This window comes from Vipera berus (assembly GCF_964194415.1).
Source record: "Vipera berus genome assembly, chromosome: 2".
In the NCBI taxonomy this organism is placed as follows: Eukaryota; Metazoa; Chordata; class Lepidosauria; order Squamata; family Viperidae; genus Vipera; species Vipera berus.
Window position 1 is genome coordinate 163752784 of NC_138203.1, and position 12206 is coordinate 163764989.

General features: G+C 49.1%; 1 protein-coding gene across 1 annotated transcript; it reads left to right on the forward strand.

Annotated features, from left to right (window-relative positions):
• The first annotated feature begins 3846 nt into the window (after nt 1-3846).
• CBX4 (chromobox 4) lies at nt 3847-11313 on the forward strand. The gene is made up of 5 exons (XM_081317983.1): nt 3847-4014; nt 4126-4169; nt 5181-5246; nt 8006-8072; nt 8976-11313. The coding sequence occupies exons 1-5, from the start codon at nt 3946-3948 to the stop codon at nt 10335-10337; spliced, it is 1608 nt and encodes a 535-aa protein (XP_081174109.1). The 5' UTR covers nt 3847-3945; the 3' UTR covers nt 10338-11313.
• The last annotated feature ends 893 nt before the right edge of the window (nt 11314-12206 follow it).

A 12206-nucleotide genomic window follows, 5' to 3' on the forward strand; every position in this document is an offset into this window, starting at 1 on the left:
CCCTTGGTGCCTAGATTTCTAGCCGAGATTCTGCTATTTTCTTAAGTGCTTATTTCCAAAAAGAGAAGCTGTGCTCCAGGAATACCTAAGGTAGAGCCCCACAAACAGAGATCCACAGTGGAAGACGATTTAACGGGAATGATATGGATCCTAAAGCCTAAATGCAACTGAAATCAGGAGAAAAGATCGGGAGCCAACCTATTTTGCCGGGATTCTGGACCAAGAACGCTTCCTTGGCACGAGTTGACTGATAATACGCGGCTGGAGTGAATTCAGAAAGTTATCGATCGGTGCTAAAGTTCTTACGGTATTGCTGGGCGATCCCGACTGCAGATGAGGCGGGCAGGGAAGGAAATGCAGACTCGGATCTCTTGTGGGAAGAGCCTGCTGAAACAGGCTGAGCTCCTAAAAGACAGAGGAATCCTTTGGTGTTTGATACCATGCAAGGGGGGTGGGGAGCGATTGTATTTTTCCAACACAGGCAGCCATTTTTCTTTCGGCACCATTAAATTATTGCAGAGTTTTCAGCCGCCTTCCTCAGTCGCTTCCTATCAGCTGGCAACCTTTGGTCTCGGCAGGCTTGATTCGCTCCAACTTTTGGAGGATTGCGTATGATTAAGTCACGTCGGATGTTAGTGACGGAATAGCGAGTCCATCTCAGCATGCCGGCAGAAGGTGGGGCTTCCACTGGACACCGGAAAGGAAACCCTACCTAAATTACTCCACTTGGGTGAATCAGTTAAAGAAAGATTTGGGGGAAGAGACGAATGAGGGAGACTCGTGTGGCAGTTTTTAAAGTTGTGCAATTTGGCATTCAAATCCGTCTGCCATTTCATTTTGTTCGGGCTACATGGAAGCGAGAGGGATTTCAGCCCGTCCTTTCTCTAGTTTACGGTCGTCAGCTCAAAAGCCATTAGATTTACCTGGCAAACCCTCTCTCTGATTTCAAGCTGCGCTAAGAATGTTCCACGTCTACCTTTCCTTTTGCCGACAGCTGACGAAATCAGCCGGTCCGCCCCAAGAAAGATCTGTGACGTTCGGCTTCAGACATACTTGCTAACGGTATCTAAGCAGTGCGGGGAATCTTCACCCGCTAACAACGTGCCCTGAAGAACGCAACGCTAGAGCTACTCACGCGCAAGCCTCCCTGAGCTCAAATGGGTGGAGTCCCAGGGGCTGACTTGCAGGCTTCCTCGGGCCCCCCACCTGAAGCATCCTCACCGCTAGATAGCACTGAGGGGTCAGAATCTGGCCCCTCAGACCTAAAAAGGCTTCTATGGAAGGTACTGAGGAAGGACGCTGGTTTATGCGCAGCCCACATAAGCCCAGCCTTCTCCGCCTTGAGAGTGAGACGGGATGGGGCGTGGGAATCCACGCTGATTTGAGGAGACTGACTATTGCAATCACGGGTAGCCCAAATTCACACTCTATACATTTTTGCAGGGGCACAGGAAGACATCCTGTAAGTCCTCTAGCCACTCGGTTCCTACCAAACTTTCTGATTCTCGGATTTTCTGACATTTCCCCCCATTAAATTAAGTTTTCAGATAGCAGAGCCGTACTGAATTATGCTAGATGGCAGTAGGGGGCGCACTGCCGAGGAACTACAATTTTTCAAAAAATTCAGCTATTCGCACGGGAAAACATACGTATAGAAAAGGGGAAAATGAGGAGTGAGTTCACCATTTTAAACGCCCCATCTTCTTGTGTTTTGAAGCCAAAGGTGGTTAATAGCTAATGAGAAATAATCGAAGCCCAGTTATTTTTCCAAGGATTGAACGTGTTGGAAAAGCAGCGGGTGTCTCCGCCTTTCACTCCAGACGCCTGCTTCCCGGCGACTCCTTTTCCTAACATAGATGCAGATTAGGGGTCCCTTGGAGCGAGATCAGCTCGGATTCAAGTAGTTCAGTACTTAAATGTCAGCCGGCTCCTTTTTTCAGGTAATATGGAAAGAAGCATTCCTTTACTATTGAAAATCCGCCCCTTTACTTAGATTAATAAAGGAATTTCTGGACTCTGTGTGGATTCCACCTGACCTCAGACCCGACGCTGTTCCGCAACTCCTCTTGACACGTAGCAATCCGATCTTTGAAAAGAATTGGCCTGCGCCCTTTCCAGAATCAATGCAATCTTGAGTGCGTGCGCCTTTTGTGGTGGGTTGGGTGTGTGTGAAATAAATAGCTAGATTCCTGTTCGCATTGCCCACAGAACTGACTCCATTTTTCATCAAATTATATAGGTCTCTGTCATAGAACTACCATTTAGCTAAATTATTCTCCAAAGTTATTCCGGGCAGAAAGGGGCACATCTGGGACCCTCCGTTTTCTCACTGCTAGCCTAGAGATGGAGCTTTCCCCTGGCATCTCTGTTATGCTGATTGTCCCGTCTTTAGTAGCAGAATTGCTCCACAGTACCCTAAAAAGTCTTCCCTTAGTCTTTGCCTAACTTCCGGGAGGACAATTTCGGCTCTTCACCACCAACAAATCTGTGTTGATCGCTCTTAAAATCTATGCCGATTTTTGGAAAAATAGGTGGAATGTCCACCACCACCCCACCACCCCGCAATCCCAGATTGCTGTTTTCCGTTTCTCATAGCCTCCCCCCCCCCTCACATCAACAGCTGATTGGCTTCCCTGGTCTCTCTCGACCGAACTCAGGCAGTTATCTTTCTCCTACGCGCTGCATTCCTGCGTCTTCCGCGGGATCAGGACCCGGGGACTAATGCAACCTTTGCATCAACGCAGGCGCCCATCTCTGCCTCCTTGGCATCCTGCCCGTTCTCCGCCTTTCCAGCTTCTCTCCCTCACCTTCCACTCCACTTCCTAGAGATCGTCACACCCCTCTTTCGACTTCTTTTTCCCCTCTCCCACCCCTGTGCGCGCGGCGTCAGTTAAGGTGGCCGAGCTGCACTAATCAGGTATGATAATCGAAGAGATACTCCTGATGTTTAAGGAAATGAAAGCCCAGGGGACTCTTTTGAAGGAGATCGCAGCTAGACAAATTGTTTTATGCATGTATCAGAAATTAACCCGGATTTAAAGATCAGCGATGGAATCCCGCCGAGAACTCGAAAAAATTGTTGACTCTCAAAAGGGAAGGTGAAGTGTCAGAAAGCCTACACAAAGGACTTCGCATTTTCCAAGTTAACCCCAAAGCCCGCAATCTGTCCCGGGACTAGCCCCTAAAGTTACCAGATCTTCAATCCAAACACTCATCACCGTCAGTCACCCAAAAAGTTCTTCTCCCGTGGCAGAAGGACTCCGTGGCAAGGGAAAGTAAAACACAGAAATGACATAATTAGGTGCTCTTTGGGCTTCTGCGGATGATCCTCTTCTGACAGCGCCACACTGAAGCACCCCTGAAATAGGTGCCAATCTTTCAGTTAACTTTTCGTCCTCCTGGTTGGTCCGTGGCGTTGAAAATCAGGGGTTCAGGGCTGCACCACGCGGTAAGACCAGAGAGAGGGCCGGAGGGTGATCTCCATGGCCCTGGCGCTGGTATTACTTCGGGACTGTATTCGATCCTAGCATTGTCTGCATTGAAACACTTCGAAACATTACGGGCGGGGGAAGGGACTGAGGGTAGTTTGCTGAGCAACGGAGCAGCCAAATCTTTGCTAACACGCATACACACCGTCGCTTGCAAAAGGGAAGGGGGGGGGAGGTAAAGGCACTCCTCCCTCAAGTCCTCTCCCTTTCCACTTTTTCCAGCCCTCGAAAGCGCCGAGCCAATCGTCTAGCCGCGTTCCTCTTTGACAGGCAGCGAGGTCCCCTCCTCCTCTGACGTCCCCAACAGGATTTGCATGAGTTGCGCTGCTGCGAAAGGCTGCAGCTCAGTCGTCTGGAAAGGCGAAGTGAACGGCGGGGAAGGCTCGTCTGTCTGCAGGACGCAAGCCCCGGTTCCCCTCCTCCGGATCGCGTCCCCCTGAGAAAAAAATCTACAAAAATGGAGCTGCCGGCGGTGGGGGAGCATGTCTTCGCGGTGGAAAGCATCGAAAAGCAGCGAATCCGGAAGGTAAGCGACCAGCCAGTCTTGAAGCTCAAGGCTGGAATCTGGAGAACAGCCGAAGGGTTAGCCTTCCAGAGATCTCTCCGGATCCTGACATTTTTTATCCTTCTCTTGCAGGGCCGAGCGGAGTATCTCGTCAAATGGAGGGGATGGTCTTCCAAGTAAGTCTCGTGAGGGGAATCGGGCAGTGTAAGAACCCGGTGTCCTTAACGCGGGCTCCAGTGTCTGACCCAACCCCCGCGAATATTCTGCCACGCTCCAGAAACCCGAAAAGTGCCTCCGTTTTTATGCATGGGTTAAAAAGGGAAAGCTCATTAATTGGGAAGGCGGCAGAATAGAAAGAGGCGGCCGGGGGGGGGGGTGCAGAGCCAGCAGCTTCAGGGGAGGAAGGCAAGGCGGACTGATGTGCAGCAGTTGCAGAAAATGGCTCCTTTCCCTTGGAAAGCAGGCTCCATATTGCAGAACCAAGCAGCCCCGGAGATCGGGGGAAGGGGGGGGGAGGGAGGAGAAAACCCATTTTTTAAAAAAACACCCATGCGTGAAATCCTTAAATCCACTCGGGATGAAGAGGGCGGCGAAAGGCGATCACTGTCACCAGGTTCCTATCCTGCTGGCCGTGAAACTGCACATTTAGTCTGAGCAACCCTCCGCTCTGCTACTTCTGCTGGATTAAAGAAGCTGCAAATGAACCTTTCAGGGACATGGAGTTGGGGGTGGTGGTGTTTGAAGTCTGAAATGACGAAGCCCATCGAGAAGGGTAAAGGGGCCGTCAGACTTGGAAATAGCGGAGGGAGGGATAAGCCTCGGAGTCCTTTTGGCCGGCTCCCTGAGGGAATCGGTGGGGCTTTGAACCCCGTTCTCTATAATATGCATGGAATTCCTCTGGAATAATAACTGCACTAAATAAACAGATCGGCATAACCTCCCCCCCGCCACCCAACCCATCCCCCCCTGCTCGGGTTAGCGCCAGTCCTGAATGCGCACTTTGAAACAGGTCCTAGAAAATGGGGAGGGAGGCGGTGGCTATTGCAGCCAGTTTTTAAAATGGCCCCACCGCACAGAGGGGGATAGCTGCGAATAAGGGCTCCTTCCCAAATCGTGCTCTCTGAATAGCTAAGCTATTGTTAATGTTTAAAATATACCAACAATGCCGTGTTTTCTTCTTTTGCAAGGTATAACACGTGGGAGCCGGAGGAAAATATCCTGGATCCCAGGCTGCTAATCGCTTTTCAAAACAGGTGAGTTGCATGCCTCGCCGTGGGAACTTGGGGTTGCTGACACGGGGAAGTCTGCCCCGATCGGGCTTCTTCGGAGGAGAGGGAAGCCTCCGTACATTTTGCTCCTGCAGCAGGGGACGAAGGAGCCGGCGGCTGTGGAAGAAAAGTGCCCCCCCGATTTCAGCTGCAGGGCAGGTCGTCGGGAGCGTGGCAGCCTTGTGCAAAGTCGCGCTGCACGTTACGGAACTTCGTTTTTTAAGCCCTGCTTCGCTGCGTGGCGGGACTTCCTTTGCAGCGCGAAAGTTCCCTGGCTTAAGCTCGTTGCTGGCTTGCGGCGCCTGCACGTGACGGAAGGGAGCGGCGGCGGGTATTGCGCCGCCTGCGCCCGGACGCTTCTGCGCTTGGCAGTTTTTTTTTTTTTGCCAAGCCTGCCGGGGAGGAATCGCGACCGCAAAACTGCCCGCGCGAGAGGCCCCTCAACCCCCGTCTCGGTGGCAGCTCGCAAAATGCGGAGCGGGCGGGGCCTGGGGTGGCCTAGGCCAGGGGTCGGCAACCTCGGCTCTTTTATGACTCGTGGACTTCAACTCCCAGAATTCTTGAGCCAGCTATGCTGGCTCAGGAATTCTGGGAGTTGAAGTCCACGAGTCATAAAAGAGCCGAGGTTGCCGACCCCTGGCCTAGGAGGAGCGTAGCGAAGGTTGAAGGGCTGGGATGCAAGAAAAAGGGGGGGGGGAAACCCGCCCCGCGCCGCCGTCCTTGGCTGCGCGCGCCTGCTTTCCTGCAGGATCTTGACCCGCGAGGCAAAGTGTCATCTTCAGGCCTTGAGGAAGAGGCGGCGACGGTCCTCTTGCTCTTCTTTCCTTTTTTCCCAGCTCCTAAAATGCTGCCCGTTGCCAGAGCCCCTTCGGAACGTTCCGGAACCCCCTCTCCTGCTGGGAGGCTCCGAACTAACCTCTAGCTCAGGGGGTCTTCAAACTTGGCCCTTTTATGACTTGTGGACTTCAGCTCCCAGAATTCCTCAGCCAGCAATGCTGGCTGAGGAATTCTGGGAGCTGAAGTCCACAAGTCATAAAAGGGGCCAAGTTTGAAGACCCCTGCGTCTAGCTCTTGCAAAGCATTAAACACGGGGGCGTCGGGAACCGTTAGGCCCGCAAGTTGCAGAGGGCGAGGAGAAAACGACAGCCCCTTGTAGGTGGTGGCTTCGTCTCCCGCCTCTCGTTTGTGTGCGGCTGTCGCCAGTCGCGGTAAGCGAAAGGCCGCACCTGGTCGGGGAGACGACCTTCCCTCTCCTGCATTAGGGTCGACCGTTTGGTTAATTTGCCGTTAAGCAAACCGGAAGGGGGAGCAGAATCCCCTCCCTTCGTGTTGCCAGCGAATGAGCGGCCTCTGAGGCTGCGGTGTGGAGAAGCGCCTTATCATGTGAATCCTAATGAGGTGATTAGCATCCCGTGCAGCGTCTGCTTCCTACTGCAGGCTCCCTGGCAGTGCTGGGTGGGAAGTTGGATGCTTGTTGCTGATAGTTCCTATAGCACTTGCGGCCTGTTCTTCTGGGCCGAAGCTTATCTGGTTTGCTCTTTCCTGCAATCTATTGCATATTGCTGTGGTACAAAATCTGGATTGTCTTTTGGAGCTTGCCTGCTTTATATGGCATTCTTGAGTACTGTTACCCTTAATGTGACCCAACTTTCACTGATCTCAAAAAATAAGTACTGGTTTGTTCTTGAATGGGAGACCACCAAAATACAGTTTTGGAATTAGAGGAATGCCTCCAGTGACAAAGAGTGAATGGGGCAAAGCAATGGAAGTGAAAAATTGTTTTACATATTCTAAGTAGTTTAATTTGGCTGGAAGCAGCTGTGTTTTCCAGTAGATTTGAAGGGCTGACTTGCACATCTTAAGCATCTTTTGCTTTCAAAGAAAGCTGGTTGTTTGGCTGAGAACAAACATAGCTGAAGCTGTGGAAGAATATGGTGGGACTTACTTTTGAGGAGATTTGTAAAGCAGCAGTATCGGTAAACTCAGAATTGGGTGGCAGGTTCGGATTCAAATTTTTAACAAAACAGTAGCCAGTTTATAAATCGAGGTGCAAAGGTCTTCAGAAGAAGTTCTGGTTTTCAGCTCAATTGAAATTTGAGCAGATAGATGAATGGTTTGCAGGAAATGAAGATAGCTGAAATCTAAACTGGTTCTTTTGGTTGTCTGAGCAGCACTGGTGACATTCTGGGCACTGTGGGACGGAGAAATTTTCAGACTTGCCTGTGTCTTCATAGATCTTCAAAGACTTTTTTTTGTCTTGGTGATTTATGTTTGTAGTGTGCATGCTTGTAGTTCATTCCTGTGTCTTGATGTATGAAATAACGCATACCCCATCCCCATCTTGGCTTTTCCACTTGCTGATCTGCCCATTTAATATGTGCTGTATGAAAATAAATAATTGCCCCTCCCTCCCTGCTTATTTCTGGATGTCATTGCTCTCTATAGCACAGGCCCTTGAGAGAGCCATGCTTACTGACTGGTATTCATTCCTCTGACCTTTCAGTGTTTTCTCCTGTTTCCTGTAGTCTCTTCCTGCTGCTCTGTTATAAACACTCAGGGCGGTCCCATGTGTCTCTCCTTAAAAGGCACTTTGATTCAGTGACGCTTATTCCTAGGAAGTCTGCCTTGGATCCTCATTTTCATCTTGTGTCTGTATTAAATAGCATGGTAGAGGTCCAATATGCTTCTGAGCTCAAGCATTTCTAATTGTACCTTTGATGATTTTTTAAAAAATGTTTCTTCAGGGAGAGGCAAGAGCAACTTATGGGATACCGCAAGCGAGGACCAAAACCAAAGCCACTGGTAGTTCAGGTAAATTCAGTTAATTGTGCTGCTTTTTTTTTTCATTGGAGTAAAATGAAATAATCTATACTAAAAGTGAAAGTAATTGACTCCTGAAGATAGAATCTTGCTGAAAACGCTGACCTGTTTTTGTTTCTTTTCTTTTCTTTCTTTTTTTAAGAGAGGCTTTGTTGGTGACTAGTTTGTTTTCCTTCACTTAATTAATATTCCCTTCCTTTTCTAGTGCCTATCCCAAGGGGGAGTATTTCATCTTGATTTCATCATGTTCTCAGAGACCCATGTGCACACTTGCCTTGTTAACTATAAATGCCTTAGGAAGTCCTGTTCTACCCATTCTTCCTCTTTTTACAGACAGCACACTTTCTAACAATGGCTTCAGAAGGCCTCAAGGCCAGTTCAAACTCTAACATGGCACAAGATTCATCAGGCTTGGGCTGAATCCTGAAAGTCCATAACTGTGTCTTCCAGATTTAAAAGGTTACTTGGAAGCAGCAGAAAGAAGCCGGTTGGCTACAACTCACTGGCTTGCCTTCTCTAGAATAAATGCTTCCAGTTAGGAAAGATGATGCCTAGCTGGGGTCTAAGGATTAGCAAAGCAAAGGGCCAAGGAACAACTGGCCAGAGAAAAGGCATGCAGCTGGAATGGGTACGATGTTTTGTTCTGGCTCCTGCTTTTCTTTGGCTTGCCACATATGCTGTAGTTTTTTGCCTCTGTGTTCAAAGGGGCGATTGAGTGAAAGAATGCCTTATTTCCTCCTGTCTCCTATATAGCTTTGTCTGGGGAAAGTCAGAGCAAGAGCATCCCTTTATCATGACTTTGAAAAGTGTTCTGAGCTGCCAAGCCAGATGCTTGTTTTGACCAGGTTCCAGAAGCTTTTCTGAAATTCCTAATATATTTTTCCCCTCTTACAGCTGCCATCTTTTGCACGTCGCTCTAATATCCTCACCGGCCTGCAGGACCCAGCCGTGGAGAACAGGCCCAAGCTGGATCTCAGCAGCTCAGGCAAAAGTCAGCAGCATCAGTACGAACTCAACAGCAAGAAGCACCATCAGTATCAGCCCAACAGCAAGGAGAGCAGCATCAAACACCAGTCGCACAGTAAAGGGAAGTACTACTATCAGCTGAACAGCAAAAAGCACCACCACTATCAGCCGGACCCCAAGATGTATGAACCTCACTACCAGCCTAACAACAAGGAGCCACAGCAAGGACAGGCCTGCTTGGATCATAGCAAAAGCCCATTAATGTCCCAGTCAGACAAGTGGTCCCATGGCTCCACAAAGAGTTTGCTGAACCCTGTCAAGAGCTTGAGTGGGGTTGAAGGAAAGAACGGGGCAGAGAAGAACCTCTCCAGTGGCACAGGGCCGCCAGCAGCTTCTCCCCGGGAGGGCGTGACCAGCAACGGCATTGGTGGCAAAATGAAAATTGTGAAGAACAAAAATAAGAATGGACGCATTGTGATTGTCATGAGCAAGTACATGGAGAATGGCATGCAGGCGGTAAAGATTAAATCTGGAGAGGCCCCGAAGAAGCGGGTAGCTGAAGAGAGGACTACTAAGAGAGGGTCTGAGGAGAGGCAGGAGTCCTGGAAAAAGCCCGGGGAGGAGAGGTGGCTGAGTAGTGGTCTCAGAGGGAAAGCTGGCACAGAGGCCAGTCAGCTTCCTTCTGAGATAGCAAGCAGCCCTTCCAAGACAGTGGCCTCCAGCCAAGAGCTGCCTGTTCCTGAGCAGCAGCCTCTGCAGCTGACCACCAAGCCCAGCCTGGTTCCCTGGACCCTGGATTCCAGCCAGCAGGAGCAGATCTCCCCTACCCCAGGACTAAGCCTTTCACCCAGTTACGGTGGCTCCCGGAAACGCTGCCTTTCTGAGCCCCACGGAGACAAGGAGAGTGGCAAGAAGCGCCTCACTTCCCGGAGCATCAGTGCCCCCACCTGCCTAAACTCTCCGGCCCCGGAAAAACTCGAGTCCCCGGCCTTTCCCACCTCTCAGCCCGAGGTCATCCTGTTGGACTCTGACTTAGACGAGCCCATAGACTTGCGGTGCGTCAAGGCTCGAGGGGACAGAGAGCTTGGCCTAGTGCAGGTGAAGCCGGAGATTGTGCCGGTGTCACCAGAACAGTCGGGGCCAGAGCCGGAGAAGCAGGTAGAGCATTTTGAAGTGGAGGAGGAAGAGGAGCCCGTGCAGGAATTCAAGCCTTTTTTTGGGAATATAATCATTACAGATGTGACTGCCAACTGCCTGACAGTAACTTTTAAGGAATATGTGACATTGTGAGGAGTTAGGGGCAAGCTCCTCCTCCTGCCTCTCTCCCTTGGCAGCCTGGCTCCTCCCTTAAGATACCGCTCTATCCTGAGAAACTCTTTGGCGCTGCGGAGCAGCAGCAAAGAGTAGGTCCTCTCGAGATCAAACATACATACTTTGCTGCCTGGAAGAACGGAGGGTTAGGATGCAAGGCTTCCCCTTGGCCTTCAGGACTGAGGGTTTACCGCAAGGCGCTCTTGGCCTGCTAGAGTCTTGGGCATCAGGGGTGCCGGCTCCCCAGATAACTCACGGGAGAAGAGTTCTATAGTATTATATTTTAACAGTGCTAACTTGTTCAGTGGTTCATGCTCCCGTTTGTATGTGGTGTTGCTAAAAATGTATTGTTTGAACTGAAGGCAGGCCTCCCCAGGTGGGTCATGCAATTATATTTATTTGTAGGTATTTATATAATGAAATATAAAAAGCCTAGATTTATGGAGTTCCCTAGATTGCCCTATATATATATATATAATTATATTAAATACATATATATTATATATATATAAAAACTATATCAAAATATTTTCTTTCCTTCCCTTTTTAAAAGCCACTTCTCTTTTTTTTATTTCTTTGCTCCTTGTTTTCATGAAACTGCAGGACCATCATTCATACACACACGGAGAGAGAGGTTTCTAACTCCGTGTGCAACCCCCACCCCCACTCCCAAATAATCTAAAGCTATTATAGAAATTGCTGCTACTAGAAATGTCTAAACTATAAGCTTCCAATTATTATGAATTGCTTGAATGTAAATATTAAATGGTAATATGTGGAAAGTGCATTTGATGTTCTGCAGCTGGCCTAGACCGGGATGGCAAAGGCTAGCTGTGAAGCAGGAGGGCTGCAGCCCCTGACAGGCACCTTGGTGCCTTCAGAAACCAGAGGGAGGAGGAAGGTAAACTCTGTGTCATGCAGTCATTACAAAGGTCTATAAACCTTTCCAAAAATGGCAGGTGGTGTGAGTCCTTTTATTGATACTTTGGGGATCCTGAGGTCTGGCTGCAACACAGGCAGTTCAGGTGGCCAACCTGGTTGCTTGCTTTTCAGATGCAGGCAAGAGAGACTCGTGGTAATAACCTTGTGGTGCCGTAAATGGGACTTCATGACATCCGAAGTTCTCAAAAGCTGGACTTGCAAATGATAGGTTTTGCTTTGCAATGCTTTCTGAAACAGTGCAGGAAAGAGGGAGGAGCCACACACATTTGTTATCACCAAACTGGTTACATAATGGGCTGGAGCATGCCATTATCTTGATCGTGTAATAGAAAACATTGGTATCTTCTTAAGAAGTCATTTTAATATCCTAAGGAACCTTAAATATAATGAGTCATTGTGATTAAATCATAGTAAAAGGAATGATTTAATATGAATGCAGTAGGTGCTCTGCCCTATAAGGTTGGGGTGTGTGCAGGAAGGGTGAATTTTACATAGATAGCATTTACCAAATCATTCTAACTAGTTTTCCAACTATAGTCAAGTCAGCTTTTGCCTAACCTTGCATGTCATGCAGAGATAAAGAACATGGCACAGTTAGCGGGTGGCAGTAGCAACAGCTTATTTGCTGGAAATGTTATGAAGAAAGCCAAATAACAGATCAGTCTTCCTCAAAGAATGCGGTCAAGCTGTGGTAACTGAAACCCCTGGTTCAGAGGATGTTTCATAACCCTAAAGTAATATATCTCTTGTCTCTGAGAAATCAAAATTAACTGAAAAGAAACTTTCCTACCAGATGTCTATAGGATAAGTCCTGATCAGCAGAATGGAAGGTGCTAGCCTGTACCTCAGCAAGCTGTTGGTTTCTCTAACTCAGCATTGTCAATACCAGCAGGAAGGCTGTTTGGG